The sequence below is a fragment of the Limtongia smithiae genome (assembly GCF_038497785.1).
Source record: "Limtongia smithiae strain NRRL Y-17922 unplaced genomic scaffold V1518scaffold_1, whole genome shotgun sequence".
NCBI lineage: Eukaryota > Fungi > Ascomycota > Lipomycetes > Lipomycetales > Lipomycetaceae > Limtongia > Limtongia smithiae.
In genome coordinates this window covers 787,434-805,956 of record NW_027117622.1, presented here as the reverse complement: position 1 = coordinate 805,956, position 18,523 = coordinate 787,434, and the positions used below count along the sequence as shown (strand labels likewise).

The 18,523-nt window shown below is 50.7% G+C and overlaps 9 protein-coding genes across 9 annotated transcripts; 4 read left to right on the top strand and 5 right to left on the bottom strand.

The window, feature by feature from the left end:
- Nucleotides 1-940: 940 nt before the first annotated feature.
- On the top strand, nucleotides 941-2,023 carry V1518DRAFT_402947 (uncharacterized protein; the record flags this gene model as incomplete). Its single annotated transcript, XM_066901854.1, has 1 exon — nucleotides 941-2,023. The coding sequence occupies one exon, from the start codon at nucleotides 941-943 to the stop codon at nucleotides 2,021-2,023; it is 1,083 nt and encodes a 360-aa protein (XP_066761972.1).
- On the bottom strand, nucleotides 1,990-3,804 carry V1518DRAFT_18805 (uncharacterized protein). The gene has a single exon (XM_066900860.1). The coding sequence runs from the start codon at nucleotides 3,674-3,676 to the stop codon at nucleotides 2,234-2,236; it is 1,443 nt and encodes a 480-aa protein (XP_066761971.1). The 5' UTR covers nucleotides 3,677-3,804; the 3' UTR covers nucleotides 1,990-2,233.
- A 455-nt stretch (nucleotides 3,805-4,259) lies between these two features.
- On the top strand, nucleotides 4,260-5,886 carry V1518DRAFT_369543 (uncharacterized protein; the record flags this gene model as incomplete). Its single annotated transcript, XM_066901279.1, has 2 exons — nucleotides 4,260-4,346; nucleotides 4,408-5,886. The coding sequence occupies 2 exons, from the start codon at nucleotides 4,260-4,262 to the stop codon at nucleotides 5,884-5,886; spliced, it is 1,566 nt and encodes a 521-aa protein (XP_066761970.1).
- Nucleotides 5,887-5,950: 64 nt separating this feature from the next.
- On the bottom strand, nucleotides 5,951-7,071 carry V1518DRAFT_408920 (Frataxin, mitochondrial). The gene is made up of 3 exons (XM_066902248.1): nucleotides 6,501-7,071; nucleotides 6,333-6,439; nucleotides 5,951-6,277 (listed from the first exon to the last, which is right to left on the bottom strand). Exons 1-3 carry the CDS (start codon nucleotides 6,888-6,890, stop codon nucleotides 6,136-6,138), a joined length of 639 nt encoding a protein of 212 aa, XP_066761969.1. The 5' UTR covers nucleotides 6,891-7,071; the 3' UTR covers nucleotides 5,951-6,135.
- On the bottom strand, nucleotides 7,013-8,416 carry V1518DRAFT_408919 (uncharacterized protein). The gene has a single exon (XM_066902247.1). The coding sequence runs from the start codon at nucleotides 8,400-8,402 to the stop codon at nucleotides 7,281-7,283; it is 1,122 nt and encodes a 373-aa protein (XP_066761968.1). The 5' UTR covers nucleotides 8,403-8,416; the 3' UTR covers nucleotides 7,013-7,280.
- Nucleotides 8,338-10,903, top strand: V1518DRAFT_18759 (uncharacterized protein). Its single transcript, XM_066900857.1, has 2 exons — nucleotides 8,338-8,941; nucleotides 8,990-10,903. The coding sequence occupies exons 1-2, from the start codon at nucleotides 8,485-8,487 to the stop codon at nucleotides 10,813-10,815; spliced, it is 2,283 nt and encodes a 760-aa protein (XP_066761967.1). The 5' UTR covers nucleotides 8,338-8,484; the 3' UTR covers nucleotides 10,816-10,903.
- On the bottom strand, nucleotides 10,849-13,760 carry V1518DRAFT_408915 (rab-GTPase-TBC domain-containing protein). Its single transcript, XM_066902246.1, has 3 exons — nucleotides 13,380-13,760; nucleotides 11,114-13,321; nucleotides 10,849-11,056 (listed from the first exon to the last, which is right to left on the bottom strand). The coding sequence occupies exons 1-3, from the start codon at nucleotides 13,617-13,619 to the stop codon at nucleotides 10,991-10,993; spliced, it is 2,514 nt and encodes an 837-aa protein (XP_066761966.1). The 5' UTR covers nucleotides 13,620-13,760; the 3' UTR covers nucleotides 10,849-10,990.
- Nucleotides 13,761-13,925: 165 nt separating this feature from the next.
- V1518DRAFT_379375 (dihydrouridine synthase-domain-containing protein) lies at nucleotides 13,926-15,826 on the top strand. The gene is made up of 2 exons (XM_066901633.1): nucleotides 13,926-14,844; nucleotides 14,896-15,826. Exons 1-2 carry the CDS (start codon nucleotides 14,415-14,417, stop codon nucleotides 15,753-15,755), a joined length of 1,290 nt encoding a protein of 429 aa, XP_066761965.1. The 5' UTR covers nucleotides 13,926-14,414; the 3' UTR covers nucleotides 15,756-15,826.
- V1518DRAFT_18499 (Cullin family-domain-containing protein) lies at nucleotides 15,795-18,495 on the bottom strand. The gene is made up of 2 exons (XM_066900853.1): nucleotides 17,664-18,495; nucleotides 15,795-17,611 (listed from the first exon to the last, which is right to left on the bottom strand). Exons 1-2 carry the CDS (start codon nucleotides 18,227-18,229, stop codon nucleotides 15,835-15,837), a joined length of 2,343 nt encoding a protein of 780 aa, XP_066761964.1. The 5' UTR covers nucleotides 18,230-18,495; the 3' UTR covers nucleotides 15,795-15,834.
- Nucleotides 18,496-18,523: the final 28 nt, after the last annotated feature.

The following is an 18,523-nucleotide window of genomic DNA, read 5'->3' as shown; positions in this document are numbered from 1 at the left end:
TGCGGACAAACGCGCGAGCTCGCCCTGGCCGAGGAGTCGTTTCCGTCACCAGAAGCACGTTGTCGGCATCAGTTTTACGCCGAGCCCCGGGCTTACTCCGCTATGATTTTATAATATATTTTAGCCGCTCTTGCTGAGGAATGACACATTCACTAGTCAGCAACGCCGTCTATGTCACTAACTCTTACCTTGAAGCTCGAGTTCTTAACTCCGCCAGCATATCTACAGTTGTGTGTCGTATTATTTTCAAGCGTCTGCGAATTCTCACTGACACGATGGGTGTACTTGCACGATCTGCGTGGCTGGGACTCATTTCACGAGCGAGCCCTCGCGCAATAGCCGGCAGATATGAGTCAGCCGTCGGCTTACTTAGCGATAACTAAGTAACGCATTATTTCAATAGTATATAGACGATCAAGCAAAGACTTAAATTTTCTCTTAGCTGTTAGGATTCCGGTCAGTCTGCGCAACCGACACACCAAAGGGTCGCACGCGCCTGCACTTATTTGATTTCGGCTTAGCTATCCGAATCGCAACTCATTTTTTGTTCTGATCTCTCTGTGCGTGGTTGACTGTGAGTTAGAGGTTTGAAGAGTTGGAGCTTGCGTGTTTTTCAGAGTGAAGTTGCATGTCGCCGTTCTACCACTTGTTGTTGACATGATATCCCGCTCAGTTCAAATGCAAACTGGTCGATTGTTATCCCTCGCCGCAGACATATGGCTGCGCCCGAATGCAAATCGACACAACACCTAGATGTCTACCACTCCCGTTTTCTCTTCCTCTCTAGTAGTAGCAGTAACACAATCTGCACCTTCGCTGATCCTGATCTCCTATATCAGCTATGGTATCTCGTCCTCCAGCGTTCAGTACTCTGGAGGTGGTATTACTGCCACCTCTACCGAGCATATCAACGCTGTCTAAGACTACAGCTGTGGCAGACATGCCATTCCTCCTGCATGCGTATCTTCGCCGTCATATCATACCCGCTACTCAAGTGGCGACGCTTCATGCCATTCACGACTTCAGTCAGTATCTGTCTGCTGTTGTGGGCATCGACGATTACGTATTTCCCCGTGTCAGCGTGGCTCCGGACTCTGGCGTTTTGTCAAGTATCGTTCTCACGCGTGAAGCTGCTCTGATACCGCCGAAGCCTTGCACTCAGGACTTCCTACGGCTCAACGTTGCAATCAACGGCAAGGTATACGTCTGTCCGGTCGGTCAGCGAGACGAGAAGAAGTGGCATGGTATTGCTCGTGCTGTTGCAATGGACTGGATTTTAAACGTTCATGTATCTAAGCGCCTGACTGCAACCGAAGCCCCGAGGCTCTGCGTTTGCTTCGAGGCAGACGCCAACGTTGACTACTGTAACACTGATCTGCTGGATCCGAAAAGCTCGCTGTTCATTTCATCTGTTGGAGATACTACGACAAAGGCGAAGAAATTTATCGCTACGCCGAAGCAAGGAAAGCGATCTTCGTCAAACGCGCGACCTCTACTTGCCGAGGCCGCGAGAGACCGAGGCTGGCGTCCGCACCAGGCGAAGAAAGTACTCAACCTTGCCGAGATAGAAAAATTGCCTCTTCGTAAGGTCGACACCAAATATTTTGATAATCATTCGTCATTGATTGTCGATATTTTACCTGTCAACAAGCTGAACATTCGTCAGCCAGACGAACCAGAGCTTCCCAAGGAACCTACCAGTCCGGTACTTGGATTGCGCACAGAATATTTCACACGAATCGATAATGCAAAGCGGAAGCAAAGTTCTCTCTTACCCGAACATCAGAGTCCGGTTAAAAAGAATCGGATAACCTCCATGGATAGTCACTCTGAGAATGAACTAGGCTCTGGTACTTATTTCAACATCGACCAGCATTTGCAAGCACAGACACAAGCAGCGAGGGCTAAGATGACTAGTAGCCATCACAGCACTGTAAATGAAGGTATAGATATCACTATGTTATCTGACGACGAACAGCCCCTGTGCTCCATGCTACGACAATACGTCAACCCACTTCAATGAAACTAATGCAGGATGCGGACAGTACGATTCAAGCATGTTCGTGCCGTGAGTATGGTACTTCCAATGCTACAAACAGACGAATTCGCTAAATAAATGGTACGATAGAATTCAAGTGAAGCCATTTGAAAGCATTAGTCTCTGGAAACAGATTGGTAAGACTAAATCGATTATCCAGTACATGCAAAATCAGAAATCTCAGACTCTCATCATCTAGATGGCAGTCTTTGAAAACACAATTTTGTTGGCATCCTTCAACAACGAATGCTCGATGAAGCTGTTGGACTTATCTTCGTCCCACTTCGCATAACCGAAACCAGCTGCCCGCAGCCCGTCTTCAGACAATGCGTCCATTTCGGTGCCCGATCCCAGAAATGTAGATTCACTCTGTCCAAATGCAATCGGAAAATCAGGCGGCGGAGTAAGACTCTCAAACGCTTCGCGCTGCTCCACTAGGTATCGTGCGTTCGGAATTGTGAGCGGAACAGCGGGGAGATATATGCCAGCAGACTCTGAGATCATAAAAGTCGGATCTAGAGAATGGATCATATCCGGATGCCAGGCCACATAATCGCCAGGATTGATTGCGGGAAGGCTAACCATAGCATTTTCAAAATCCAGATGAGGGTAAAGTGCAGACATGAGCTCTCTGCCTGTCAGGAACGTATCCAAGGACGGCGATGGTCTATCACCAGTGATGCTAAATAGCGGACGGAGCATAGCGTAAGCGGTCGCCTGTTGCAGGAGAGGATACACCTTAAGTGAGCCGTCGTTATGTCCTGTCCGTGTCAGGGAAAGCCAGCCCTGAAACATGCGGAACACGGAGCACGAGCCAGATCCGTCAGAAAAATCTGGCACTGTGTCAAAACGGCGTGCGTAATCGAACGCATCGTAAGACTCCCATCCGGTACGGCTGAACACGTCTTCATACACATTAAAACTCTCCGGATTCGACCAGCGCATGATAGGCCCGCTATCTATGTGAGGTCCCAACGAAAATTCCGGTGTGGACGAGCTGCGAAAATGCATACGGTCGGCGTAGGAGAGAGGATGGCCGACAGACAAAGGAGTGTTCAGTTTGCTTGAGCGCCACAGTCCCATGAGCAGTGACTGTGCCTCGAGTACATTTGGATGAGAGCGTGCCTGTACTTGTGCCTTCGACCAGTAGACGTCGTAAAGCGACGGATTCTGTGTAGATGTGATAATGCTTGACGAGTTGTTCTCGACGTACTCCTCAGCTTCTTCCTTGAGAGCCAAAGCGAGATCCGCAGGAATCACATCGCGGATCACAACAACACCGCGCTTTCGAATATCATCGGCAAGAGCAGAAGACTTGAAAATCGGTAGCCCGGTAATTGCGTCAATGTCGATGTCTGTGCCAAATTTAGCAACAGGTATGATGCTAGACCCGAGTGCTTGTATGACTCTCGTCTCCGCGTCCAAGCTGTGGAGCAGACGTGACCACGAGTCGGCGAGATCGTGTTTGTGATCGCGAATGAGAGGTTCCAGTCTTCCAGAGAGCTGCGAGCGACGCCCTACCAGAGAGGTCGGGTGCAACGTTGTCAGAGGCTCCGGGCCAGCTCTAGCCAGCGCGTGGAGCAAGCGGCGCGCCCCTGGACCGGGCAGGCGAATGTTGCGGGCGAGAGAGGGTACCATGCGAGGAGTAGCTGACGATGGGAAAGGTGAGCAGGAGCATAAACAAAAATGCTTGTGAACGGGAAAAAGGTGCAACAGTGGCGCGGAGGTGCGTTTTATTTGCTGAAGGCGAATCCAACGAGGACAGGATTTGCCACAGCAGCCACGAAAGCCGTTGGATGCACGAAAATTTACAGGAGCGGCACGCACAAGCCACGTTATGCCGCGCAACGTGCGGCGTGCGGCGCTTTGATATGCTGAACAGTGTGGCGCAATGGCGCAGTGGCGCATGGCCCGCCCGGTATTCCCTAGTACCGAAATCTGCAGGGGTCAGGCTCCAGCGGCTGTGCGAGCCGTCCAGTGCTCCATCGTGGCTGGTGCTCCTACTCAGGTAGCGTTGAGCCGCAACTTTGGCAAGTGCGGCTGTATGTGCACTGCCACTGTGGCACGGCAAGAGGCGCAGCTATAGTGTCAGCGGCAGAGATGGGCGAGGGCCGTTTACTCTTGACGCGTCGGGCGCGCGTTTTGTTGCTGCGCGCCTTTGATCGCATCTCGGTCGTCACCCCCGCCACCCACACAGGCCCCCCAAAAGTCCAAACTATACATGGAAACCAGGAGCGATGACGCCACTACCCTGAAGCCACTTGAGGGGCTCATATTCTGCTCCACGGGAGTGGCAGTTGAGACAAGAGTACGTGCGTAGAAGATGTTGTGTTCAGACATTTGTGGTAGCTAACATCACTGCTCCCTAGAACGATATTGAACGCAAAGTCAAAAGTTTAGGTGGCACATTTTGTTTAGATCTGATGTCGGCAGTAACTCACTTAGTGGTCAGAGATACCAATCAGCGCCCAAGCGAGAAGTATTGTTACGCTCTCTTCAGGCGGCCAGACTTGGTCTTCGTTGAGGACGGTTTCATTCCCAAGCTGCATGAGCGATGGAAGTCTGGCAAAGATATTGACGTTGCTGAAGAAATGAGAAGTTATGGGGAGTACTTGTTTTTCACCGGCTATCGCATTGGACTCAGCAAGAGCATCGACAAGGAGAAGCGACACAAATATGCCCAGTTCATCAGGGTTAACGGTGGCATAGTCATGGAAAATATGTCGGAAGATATGACGATTTTTGTCGGCTCTGAGGCGATTGGCAGAAGATACGACTATTGCGTTGCACATAATATCAAAGTCGTACATTTTACCTGGCTCGACGCGTGCATCAAGCGCCACGCATTTATCTCTAATATTTTTGATTTTTCATTCGAGCTTGACGAGAAGCAGCGCCAGATAAATCTCGATAAAATTCCTCGGAAGATAAATAAGGACATATCAACCTCGAGACTTAATTCGGCCACCGCAAAGACGGACAGTGTGTTGACTATGCGACCGGCTAATCGAGTTCAACGGAAAAAGTCGGAAAATACTTGGAATTCTATTATGAGCGAAGTCGAGAACCCATCGACATCGAGTCTTGCTAAAGCCGACAGTCTGACCGGCGCGAATGGCGACACTAATTTTCCGTTCGAAATCATTACATCGGAAGATGCAGGACTCGAGAAAAGCGCAGAACATCTGTTTGAAGGACACGTCTTCAAGTTTTACGGTTTTGAGGATGCGAATCTGCAAAAAATTGAGGATTATCTGACCTCCCGGGGTGGTGTCATGTTATCCAAGACGTCGATTCAGTCTCCTACTCACGTGGTGGTATCTAATACTACAAAGCCAGAATTCCTGCCTGCTATTCCAAGTACCGCCGTGTTGATTACAGACTGGTACATTGACTTGGCGCTTTACCATAACGAACTACCGATTGCGGCGGCGAGTCCGTACTCCAAGTATCTCGGTTACGATATATACTCCGAAGAGAGCGAGATGTTCGCAGACAAGGTTGTTTGCATAACCGGATTTACCGGGACTACTCGAAATCACATAAAAAAACTCATTTCTCTTCTTGGGGGAGAGATTGATGAAGACTTAACCACGTCTTGCGATTTACTGGTATTTCCCATGATGTTATACCCCAAATTACGGAACGGTACTCCGATCACTTCAATTCAAGAATTCCGATCATCCAAAATCCAGTATGCTCGGCAATGGAATATCCCAGTCGTGCCAGATGAATGGTTATTATCGAAAGACTGCTATCGCAAGATTAAGGAGCTGTTTCGACGCACCAAGCGAAAGTCAGAGACCGCTGTCGGTGCAGCGCCGCAGAGAAGGCGTGTTGTAAGATAGGAGGGTACCTTACCAGCATGTTATGCAGATTAATGGTGTAAGGTACAGGTACGCTTATGATTTGGTCGCGGAGTTCTGGCTTGTATTGGTGGTTGATTTCATAATTTCTAAGCTAATATCATTTCTTGTTCGGTGGTTGGCCACTTATACGGAGCATTGATGTAATTAGAGTAGAATGGAGCGGAACTATTGATATCAAACAATCTATCTACAAGCGCCAAATTAAACCAGTTCGCAGTGTTCTAGCGGTTACTTCCTAGCGATGCTGTAATCGTCGACATTATCAAAAGTCGCTTCAACGCCTAAGGCTTCCGACACTTCGTGACGTAGCAAATTTCCCAGTGTCTCTCCATCACGATGGTTAGTCCAGTAGCCCTCGATCAAATCATAGCTGAGAATGCATATTAGACGACTGCAGGCAAGAAGATAGTAGAATCAACACATACCGCTTGGGGCCCGAGATGGGACTGCTCAGCCAAATCTGTTTATTCGGAGGCTGTTTGTTGATCACGTAAATTCCATTTGGAGGTAGTTCCAAAGTCAGTACGCCCTGCTGTATATTGAGGTCAGCAAGAAATTTCAAAATACTCTTAGAAGGCAGAGGGTGAACTAACAGCCAATTCAACGTCGACCTGGGGTTTCAAATCCGCAAGATCCTCGCAATGCATAAGTATACTCTCCAAAGTCTCGTCGGCGATACGGTGGTACTCGTCCATCGTGATGTTATCTGGGGAAAGATTGGGCGATCCTTCCTCCCCGCTGTCGCCATTGTGCCGTGATGTGGATGTACTGAATCTTGATGCTGACACATACATCTGCGTGTCTGCCCTTGCCAGAGCCTGGAACTGTCTTCCGATGAGTGGTAGATAAGTGAAAGATCTGCCACTGCTGTGTGTTCGGCGTTGTACACCGCTCCATGCCGACTGTATACCCCGCGGCGAACCGCAGCCAAGAGTGCTGCCGATGCGCACCATACCTCTAGTAAGAGCAACTGACCGGATCATACGTATAAGTGAGTGTTATCTTTGCTCTGAATACAGGCAGACTAGTTCCCGACGTGTTGATAAGGATGAGTGATGGCTGGACCGAATTTTACAACGTCGTGAATTGCTTTACATTGAGCCTCGTCGTTTAGGGTTTAAAGGTTCTTTTGATCGATTACTTCACGAGCAGCAAACGGTCTAACTAGTCGCAAGCTGCGAGGTGCAATTAATTCACTGGCACACAGCAAATGATAGAAAATGTCAGCTTAGGCATAATTATATACAGCATGCAAGAAATACAACTTTTATGCTCATGTCGTATAGCTATCCACCCTGTAAATCTTGTCGCGATTCAGAACTCACATATATATGTATGTATAAGAGCAAACACCAATCATATGAGATAGTGGATTAACTTCTCGGTGCAGGTAGTGCAAGTGTCTCAGGTGATCCTGGTAGCGCTTTTGTGAACTCGCGAACGATGATGCTGCAGTCGACTTCACGACACAAGTCTTTCCGGTCTGATTTTGGCAAGTCGGCCAAGAACGTAAGTCCAGCCGCTCGTTCGATCGCATCGACAGGCACATAGAAGCTCTTAAGATCAATGGAGTTGGAAATTGGCTCGTTGGGTAGGATGAAAGCGCCGACAGCGACGGCCGAGGATGAGCGGTTACTGAGCGGTTCCTCAGCGACGACGAGCTTATAGAAATGAGTGGGCACCGCAACGTTAGGTGGGTTACCAATGACTTCGTAACTCACACGGAACTTTCCATCTGGATATCTTTTGGGCAGGTACAGCGGCCCAGTGACGATGCGAACCGAATTGTAGTGACCGGTAAGTCTGCGGCAGAAGTCCTCTAAATGAGCCCAATAATCGCGGTTAAACCCGTCCCCAATCTGTGGGGAAATGTTGGTCAGCAAAAAAGTCTCGTTCATTGCTTGCTGCGAGAACCGTGCATTCGCGGCAGGTGCCATGTGGCCTCTATCATAGCCCGAACGGAAATAGTCCGCCAGATGTGCACGAAAAATCGCTGGAATCGACTCATTTTCCGTAAAGATTGCGTTCTTGCGATCTACGCCGCGATTCTTCGCGATGCTCTGCGGGGTAATGTGTTCAATCACATAGTAAGGATTGCGCGTGCGCCGGTCAAAGGCCGAGATATACTCTTGCCGGAAGTCAAAGTCGATATGAGGTCCAGGATGTCCATACTTGAAAAATTGTCCAGGCTGCACCAACTTATCGCTAGATTCCACGACGAACGAAGACTGCGAAGTCGTGCTAGCGGTAGGTACAGAAAGATCAGAGCTAGAGTCGGATGACGAGGGTGGAGGTGCAGCGTCTGTAGTCGGTTTGCTGTGTCCGCCAAAGCCGAGAAATCCGTTTGCGGTGCTTGTTCGCGAACCAAGCACAGCTGTGGCAATTGAGTCGAAGATGCCCATGGTGCTGATTTGCTCGACGTATCGTCGTCGCTTGTGTATCCCGTGATCCAGGTGCTGTAACTTGTGTTCCGCAGGAGTCGGCGACCGTCGCATTGGGACACGCCATCTCGACGACGATGATCATATCAGATCGCAACGCTTCAGGTCTCTTCCTTCCTTACCCACAACCACTGCAATGGCCGCGACCTCTGCGACCTCGGGCAGCGCGACTCCCGCTTTTCCGCCTCCTCGTCTGTACCCCATCCCCGAAGTCACTGTTCCGACATTCATCTATCCGTCCACCGACTACGTAAGGGGGGTGCCCATCCTGCTCGACCTTGGCACATCGCAGACCCGTGTAGGCTACGCCACAGACAACGAGCCGCGGATCACATTCCCTACGCACATCGCGCGGTACCGCGATCGCAAGATTTTGCGCACGTTTACGCTTGTGGGATCAGACGCAAATCTTGACGCAAACACACGGCAGGCGGCCAAGAGCCCGTTCGACGGACCGTTGGTCGCGAACTGGGAGTACTTGGAAACAATTCTAGATTACACGTTTGTGAAGATGGGGGTCACTAGCGAGGGACGCATTGACAATCCAATTGTCATGACTGAGCTCTTTGCGTGTCCTCTCTCTCAGCACAAAAGTCAGTACTCTCTGTCTTCATGCTGTGCGCCTGCTAACAACTCAATAGCCATGCAAGAACTGCTATTCGAGACTTACAACGCCCCATCAGCAACGTTTGGGCTCGACTCCCTGTTCTCGTACCACTATAACAACGGCTCATCTGGTCTCATCGTTTCCATCGCGAACGAGACCACCAACTTGATCCCCGTTGTCAACGGCAAAGGCATACTGTCCCAGGCCAAACGTCTCAATTGGGGCGGCCAGCATGCTGCGTCGTTTCTGTTAAATCTGATGCAACTTAAATATCCGCATTTTCCCATGAAACTGACACCATTGCACGCCGAGATGTTAATCAAAGAGCACTGCTATGTCTCAAGAGTGTCATATTCAGACGAAATCGAGCATTATCTCGATAGGGACGAGCAACTTGATGAGCGCGATCATATCATTCAGACACCGTTCACGGAAGCCGTGGTCGCTGTCAAGTCCGAAGAAGAACTCGCACGGATCGCCGAACGACGGAAGGAATCCGGACGCAAGCTACAAGAGCAGGCAGCCAAATTGCGGCTCGAAAAGCTGATCAAGAAGGAGCAGGAACTGGAGTACTACCACGCGATCGCGAAAAAGTCCGCGGAGGTGTCGCAGCGTGATTTCAAGCGTATTCTTGACTCTGAGGGTTTCGACGACGAGAATTCACTGAATCGCACGATCAAGACACTAGAGCGCTCGATTAAGCGCTCACGAAAGCAGGATGTGGGAGAGGATGAGTCGGATACAGAGGCCCAGACATTCCCACTTCTAGAAATCCCAGACGACCAACTTGACGAGACTCAAATCAAACAAAAGCGGCATCAACGACTACTCAAGAGCAACTATGATGCGCGGATGCGTGCCAAAGCCGAGAAAAAGCGGGAACAAGAACGGAAAGAAGAAGAAGCCCGGAAAGAAGAAGAGTGGCGTACACAAGACCTCGAAGGCTGGATCCAGAACCGGCGCGAGCAACGTGACAAGGTCCTGCAACGAATCAAGGATAAGAAGCGCTTGAAAGAGGAGCTCAACAATCGCAAGTCACTGGCGTCGCAGTTACGCATGAAGTCGATAGCCAACTTGGCTTCTGACACACCTACATCCGGCCGCAAGCGTCGTCGTGCGCAAGGCAGCGGCATTGGTGGTATCGGCGGTGCCACTGGAGACACCCTCGGTGGTGGCGGCGGTGGCGGCGGCGACGATGACGAAGACACATTCGGCGCGAACGACGACGACTGGGCTGTGTACCGCGACATCGTGAACGCTTCTGACACCGAAGAAGATGACGAGCTGGCAGAGTCTGTTCGCAGACTCGAGGACCAGTTGCTTCAGCATGATCCGAATTTCACGCTCGAAAACACGCTTGACGCGCAAAATGATTGGACGAGCTCTCTGATCCACGCGTTTCTGCGCGGATCCCGTCCATTCGACCCGTCAAGTCGCGCCGAAGCGCATCAGATCCACTTGAACGTAGAACGTATCCGGGTTCCAGAGGTTCTGTTCCAGCCATCCATCGCTGGCATCGATCAAGCTGGCATTGTCGAGCTTGCGTCCGACATCCTTCTTCGCCGCCTCCCAGATGCGGACTCCAGGGAAGCGTGTAAAGACGTGTTTTTGACAGGTGGATACAGCTTGCTGCCTGGTCTCGACGACCGCCTTCATCACGAGCTGCGCGCCATGTTGCCCATCGAACGGGAGCTGAATATTCGACGTGCGGATAACGGCATCTTGGACGCGTGGAACGGTATGCGCAAGTGGATCAACGAGGACGGAAATGCCAAATGTCTTGTGACGAGGCAAGAGTACGAGGAATACGGGTCGGATTATCTTAAAGAACACCATATGGGTAATGTACCATTTGTCTGAAGCTTCTGATGCGGCTTGAGAGTACATAACATGTTTAAAAATGGTGGTAACTGACTGTCTATTTGAAATGAACAAAGCTACATCAAGTTAAACAAGACAATTCTCTCCCAAGCGAAGAGGAAATCGACATGAGCAAGAACAAAGAAGTACACCGGTGTTGTTTGAATACTCATGATTATTCATTCAATACTTTTCTGATATCATTCCATCGTCGAGTGAGGGCATCGTGTTCATCGTTAATCTGTAGAGTTAGCACGCTGGTGTCTGAAACGAACAAAACCCACAAGATGCTACCTACCGTGGCAAATTTGACTTTGGTCTCCGCCATCTCCTTCTCCACGGCCGCAAGGTTATCTTCTAGTGTCCGGTTGATGTCCATCACCTCGAGATTTCGCTTCATCAAATCTTCCATCTCGGTTCTCAACTTCGCCTCGATCTCCTGCTCAATCTTGGCCGGCATGGCCTCGATGGTCGCGTTCAACTCCTCGACATTCTTCTTCAGCGTCTCGTTTTCGGTTGCCAGATCCGTGTTTTCGTCCTTGAGCTTCTCGTTCTCCACCTTCCCTTGGATCATCTGGTTGGCGACATCAATATGCTCAGCATTTAAAGTCGCAAGACTCGCCTCGAGACGCTTGATCTGTAGATTGAGTTTTCCGTTCTGTGTCTTTAGGTTGTCCATCTCTTCCAGCCGCAGAACCTCAGCTCTATGTTGTTCGTCGTACTCCTTCTCGTACTTCTGCAATTTTTCTGGCGCGATCTTGACTCTGAATGCATCGGCAACCAGCTCATTCACGCGATAAGTCACCTCGTTCGGCGTTCCCCGGAAAATTGACGAAGCAGTCCGATGCGCCTTCGGCTCAACATACGCATCAAACAGACCGTCCTTCAAGAATGTGACGAGAGCGTCAAACTCGAGATTTACAATGGCCGCCTCGTTCCGCGCCATAAGAGCGACGCCGAAACGGAGAATCGACTCTAAGCCCTCGGCCACCACGGTATCGAATATGCGCAACACAATGGGCAGCGGAAACTTGTAAGCAAAGAAAGTCAAAAACCATTGCGATGCGTACATCGATGAAAGTACACCCTGTCGATGTAAATGTGTATGCACAGCAGGAATAGTCTCCTCCATGATGCGATCAAACTGGTAGAGTTTTAAATGCAAGCCAGGCATTTCAGGCAGAAATAAGTCTCTCAGTTTGTAAGTCTTCATCAGGTCGACAAGTAAACCAAATGCTTCCTCTTGCTTCATGTTGAGAATGAGAGGAACAGTAATGAACGCCATGCCCTGAATGTAGCCGACCTCGGGATCCCATAGTCCATAGGCCTTGATGACGTTGAACAAGCCATCCTGATCAGCGTTCTTGGCAAAACTGGTTCTAGACAGATCCCGTCGAATGCCTTTCTCATGCGGGCTGGTCTCGGCAAGCAGAGACGTAAAAACTTCTTCAATGATGAGAGACTTGGAAGACGACATTAACTGCCAGATTGTGCCCCGCAATGGAGGAGGCAGTCCGTTCTGGACGGCATGAGAAAGCTCCAAGGGTCTGGTCTTGGCAGTGACAGCATAGTCTGCAACAAACGCTCCCCAGAATTCCCAGTCAATCGACGCAAGATCGTCCTCTGAGTCTTCCGAACTCTTGGATTTCCGCAGCTCTTCAAAATCCTGTTTGAGCTTTAATGTTCCAGCTACATGAGCGTCCTGCTCAGGCTGGTCCTTAGTCTGCAGATCCCGTCGGTTGGCGTCGACCCTGCTTAACAGAAGATCAACGTCAGTTGGAGTGAGAGTAGTGGGAGCAATTTCATTCTCGGGAATAGATGCAGGCTCTGTGGACGCCACAGAAGATCTCTTGCGCTGTCGGCGAGGTGGAAGAGGAGGAGGAGCAGCGAGAATGGCCTCGGGAGACAAAGTCGCCGGTTGCTCAGTCGCACCTTCCTTGTCGGTCTTCTCAAATGATCCTTTATCGACAGATCCCCTCGTAAGCCATGCAAACGGCTTCTTCTTTGTGGCACTTCGGGCGGGCAGAGGCGGAGGTGTAGAGATAGCATCAATGGTGGTAGCGTCGGCAGCGACAGGCAGTGGAGGCAAAGGGGGAGTATCATCAGTGAGATTGACATCCTCCAAGTTCACTTCATCGATCACAGGAATCGCGCTTGGAATGACGGGGCTTGGGACCGCAGCCAGCATCGCGGGAACCGGAACAGCCAGATCACTGATCTCCTCCGGCGTAGCCGACGCGATCTCAATTGGTGTTTCCGTCAAATCAACAGACTCTGGTGTTGGCTCTTTCGAGTAGATATCGGAATCAATAGTCTCAGGAATGACGTGCTCGACCGGGACATCAGCCAAACTTTCCGGTAAAGCAGCCTCGACCTCGAATGCCTTGTCGGTTTCTGAATGTGATCCATCAGGCGTGGTAGGCTCGGATTCAGCCTCGACGGTTTCTGGCGCGGAATTATCTTCATGAGCGTCCTCAAAATCGCCAGAATCACCAGCTTCTGTGGTCTGTAAACGACATTATTAGCCTGGGGCGACAATGCGCGATTGCAGCATCACCACATACCTCAGCAGACTCGGCATCTGCAATCAATTGCTTGGCTAGAACCTCGGTCTCGTCGTCATCACCGGCCACATCGACCTGCGATTCCTCTGGCATCTCGTCGAGCGCGATGGTCGCTTCCGTGGCGGGCTGGGGGACGGTGTCGACGGGGCGAATGGTGTCGTCCACGCTGGCGGACGCGGTAATTGCGGCAGGCGTTTGCGGCTCCGGCGATGGATCGAAAGCCCCGGGCGTTGGGTCCATGTGTGCAGCGGGGAGTTACGAAGAGGGAGTAGGCGGGACGCGAGGAGGGCGGAGGCGAGAGGCCCTTTGGGTAGGTGAAGTGGGGAGGAGTGGCGGAGTGAGGAGTCGTGGGGGAAGGAGTCGCAAGCTGCAACGCGCAACGCGCAGCCCTTGTGCTGCGCCTGTCAGGCGCGTCGCCGTCTCGTCTTTAACAGCGAGGTCGTTAAACTTCAATTTTCTGAACTCTACGCCGTAGCTGCAATACGTAGCATAAACTCTGCTGGCAGCGACTTGCCTGTATTCTGCCTTAGCGCCGAGCTAAACGAGGTTGCGACGACGCGCACTTTACTCAATGCGGTCCACGTCGACGGCGGCAGCACCAGTCTGCCACAACTCCCCACTCCTCAATCCAGCATCCAGTAAACACCACTCCTGAGGACGTGCTCCCTATCAGAGGTGCTGTGACGGCGCCCGTCGATTTTATCGCGTCCTTGGCCAGCGCATTGATTTGGCGCGTACGTGTCGCCCGCCTTGTCGCGTCCCGCCGGCCGGGTCTTTGGGTTCGGGCTCAAGATTTTTTTGTTGGATCTATTAATCGATCAACTACTATCAACCGAACACCTTAACGCTCCTTTTGACGTGCTTGCCTGCGAACAGTAGCCCAAGATTCCGATACTCAAGCGCTGCGCGCGCCTCTTGCCTACTTCTGCGAGCCCGTCATTTGCCCGTCATTTCGCAACCAAAGCCTCCAGCAGCGCCTCGGCATCGTCCGTGCTCGCCTCGCTGCAGACGCTGATCTTCGGCAAAGCCAGCAACATGACGGTTGCCAGCCAACAGCCTGTCCCGACTACAAAGCTCACCGGCCGCGATTTATACAAGCACATGGGATCGCCGAAAAAAATCGTCGCGCCTATGGTCGACCAGTCCGAGCTCGCCTGGCGCAGACTCTCCCGCCAGCTCGGCGCGGACCTGTGCTATACCCCCATGTTCCATGCGAAGCAGTTCGCCACTGTCGAGAAGTATCGCGCTCAGATGTTTGACGCTCTTGACGGAGATAAAACGGCAGACAGACCTCTGGTTGTGCAGTTCTGCGCAAACGATCCGGAGACGCTACTGCAGGCGGCAAAATTTGTCGAAGATCATTGTGACGCTGTTGACTTAAACTTGGGATGCCCGCAGAATATCGCAAAGAAGGGCAAATATGGTTCGTTTTTACAAGATGACTGGGATCTCATCTACAAGCTGAGTATGTGCTACTTGTTGTTAAGATCTCCAATTTCCTACTGACATGAGCTAGTCAACATTCTCCACGTGAACTTGTCTGTCCCAGTGACCGCCAAAATCCGAATGTTCACCTCAAAAGAACGAACCCTCGAGTACGCAAAAATGATCCTCTCCGCTGGCGCGCAAATCCTGACTGTACACGGCCGCACGAGAGAAATGAAGGGCCAGCAGACCGGTCTGGCAGATTGGAGCATAATTCGGTATCTCCGCGACAACTTACCGCCAGACACTGTTATCTTCGCCAATGGAAATCTCTTATATCACGAAGATATCAGCCGGTGTCTCGAAGCGACTGGTGCCGACGCGGTCATGTCCGCGGAGGGAAATCTCCATAATCCGGCCCTCTTTTGCCAGCCATTATCCTACTCGACGAGCATACCTGCACATGAAGATATTGACGTCCTTTACCCACGATTAGACATATTACTACGGCGCTACTTCAATGTTCTTAAAGACACTCCCGGCGAAGCGTCGCGGATTGCGGCAAAGTCACATTTGTTCCGCATACTAAGGCCATTCCTCGGCATCCACATAGACGTGCGCGCAGAGGTCGCGGCTTTACATAAGCAATCACCTATCGAAGACTTCGCAACCATCACAGAGCATGTCGAGAAAATCGTACACAATCTTCTTCTCGACCAAAACAATCGCGAAAGAGATATCGTTCGACGGTCACATCAGCCCCTTGACGACTCCGGCGCCGTGTACAAAGACATTCCGTATTGGCGAGCACAGCCTTACTTCAAACCCGTCAGTGGTCAGATTCTGTACGGCGGCAAGCGAAAATTAGAGGAGTCTGCGGAGATACCGGATAATGCCGACAAGCGAGAAAAGCTCCAGGTGGTATCCACTAAGCAAGCAGCTAGCAGTTAATCAATAGTAGATAGATAGTTAATATTCTCTTGTGCTACAAGATCAACATCAAGCCAAACCAGCACTCCAAGTAAGCTGTTTACGCCACATAAATATAGGTGTCACTACCCTGTCTCTCCATGTAATCCTTCTCAATCAGCTTCTCAATGTTCTTCTTGATATCGGCAAGATCGAGCGTTCCTCGGCTCTTGGTCTGATCAATCACCTGCTGGATAAGCTCAACGTGCTTAATCGTCTTCTTCGTCTTGAGGATACGAATCACGCACGCCTGAATTTCATACTGTCTGTCACGCATGACTTGGTCATGGGTGTCTTTGTTCTCCTCTGGTGTTTCCTTCAGCTGAATCTGATTAATCCGTAGTCTGAAAGCGCGCTCTTCGAACTTCAAGTTCACCTTGAACTTGTCGCCTGGGTTCACATCTTTGCCGCGCGGAGACTTGTGAAGCACACGAATCTTGCCACATGCAAGCGACTGAAGCGTCCGCGTCAGTTCCCTATCATCCAAGCCGGTCGCGGTCCTGATGCTCTCGTACGTCAATGTATCTCCATCTGGAACGTCGTTGAACTGGAGCAACACAATCGTTTGGAACAAACTCATACTCAGCTCCTTCTTCGCAATCGGAAAGTCCGCGCGCACAACACAGTGGCCAAGTGAGTGCCGCCAAGAAAGTCTTCGGTTACTTTGCTTGGTTGTGTAGAACGTTCTGAAATTCTCGAGCGCATCCGCCATGTATTGAGGAAGAATGATTTTGACGTCAGGATATGACGGCCAGAACGCCTGCGACAGGGCATTCACGTACAGATCGATTCCACCCTCGCTTGAGCTCGTCGAGTACTTGCTGTTCTTGAACGACGCCACAAAATCCTTGGAAACCTCAACATCTTGGAACATGCCTTCTAGATTCTGGGTGAAGTCATTACCGCACTCAACCTTCAGTCGGGCTAGCATGCTCCGCTCCGCATCATCAGATGCCGACTTGTTGAGAAGCAACCGTTTGGCGAGATCCTTTTTGTAGAACGCCTCGAACACGTCCTTGCCGGAAATAAATGCAAACAGAACCAACACCTTGTCCATCTTATTTTCCATCTCGTTATCTTCCATCTCCTTATTTCCAACTTTCAGAAGCTCATCTAAGTATTTGGCAAGCATCTCTGCCGGGACGTTCTCCCGTTTGTTGATAAAAATCTCGAAACTCTTTCGAATAATAATAACTAAGCTCTCATCATCTTTGAAGGCATTCTCGGCAAGCTGATCTATCTTGTCTTTGAAACTAAGAAGAGACGAGACCATGACTGAATCTTTTGCAGGGTCGATGACAAGTTTGAGACCTTCGGTTTGGATATAGTATGCCAACGCATCGACAAGCAGCTTGGTTTGGCCGACTTGAGAAAGCAGATCGTACATGTTCGCTAGACCCTTGACATCATATGCCGTGATAAGATCGTCAAATCCATCAATTATATCCAAAGCCTTTGCGCCGACGAGCTCCGTTTCGACCGCCTGCACTGCTTCGCCCTTCGTCTTCTTGTCAAGTCCAAAGAGAGCTGCCTCTTCGGTCTCAAAGGCAAGACAATCCATAGCCATGACGAGGTACTCCGAAATTCGAATCGTTCCCAGTTTAACGGCGGCAAGATGCGCGTAGTGCTTCTGTGTCGAGTCGATGAACTGCGGATGGAACAACGTAGAATAAACGCCGAGCGCGGAAATCATTCGGACCGTGGCGGTGATCAACTCGACGTTGACCTTTTTGTGTGACCGGTAGATCTCAAAGTATACCATAAGGCTTGCCATGAACTGTGTGCTGACTGCGGTTTGTTCGAGAATCAACTTGCGAAAAAGATTCAAGCCAGTCGTCCTGTATCAGGTTAGATCGAATCCCAGGATTACCAGCGACAGATAGCAAATACCAGATTGATGCCTCGTGCTGTGAATTGAGCAAATAACTACGATCAAGATAAAAAAACATGTTGCGGATTGTGCTGAGCTGAGCCGACCATCTCACCCAAACCTCAATTACGAGATCAACCATATTGTTCGCACTTGTAGAGGTCTCGCCCTGCGCCAGGATTCTCTTTGCCGCCGGCAAGAGCTCTCCCTGAAGAAAATCATTCTTGATGTGTCCAGTGATGCGCATCTTCAAGTTGTCCCACACGCTCGTGCTCTTATCGGCGCGACACAGGTTCTCGACGCCGCGGTACAATCCCTCAAACGATGTATTGACCGGCTCATTCTTGAAAACGCTGTCCAGTGCAGAATTTAGTAAGTTCCACGTTGTCGCAAAGTACTTGTCGGAGAGTGCAGCAGACACGGAGCCGAATTCGGAGGCAACGACGAGTTTGCGAATACCTGAGCCGGAGCTCTCACGTTGGCGCTTGGGGCGCTGCGCAGACGTTACGCGAGACGTGGATTTGCCGGAAAAGCCTGTAGACTCGATCGAGAGTGGGATACCCTTGGATGGGAAGTTTTGCAGCATCGCGGTGATGATCGGCGACAGCGACGATAGCAGAGATGCGTCCTGCGAGGCCTGACGAGAGTCGAGGGTTATCTTAGCGGTGTTCCCAGCAGCGGATGCGTGCGGGCGGGTAGACTCAGTCGCAGGTTAGCTGCGGTTTCTAGCTCACCTTGGTCTCCAATGGCGCTAAGCTCAAGCAGGTGCTGTATTCCAAGAAATCTTGTATATATGATTCACTGATCGTGGGGAATGGGACCTTCCGCAAGACTGCTACTAGCCAGCCAGCTGTCTGCAAGCGTGCTGTTAGATTCTACT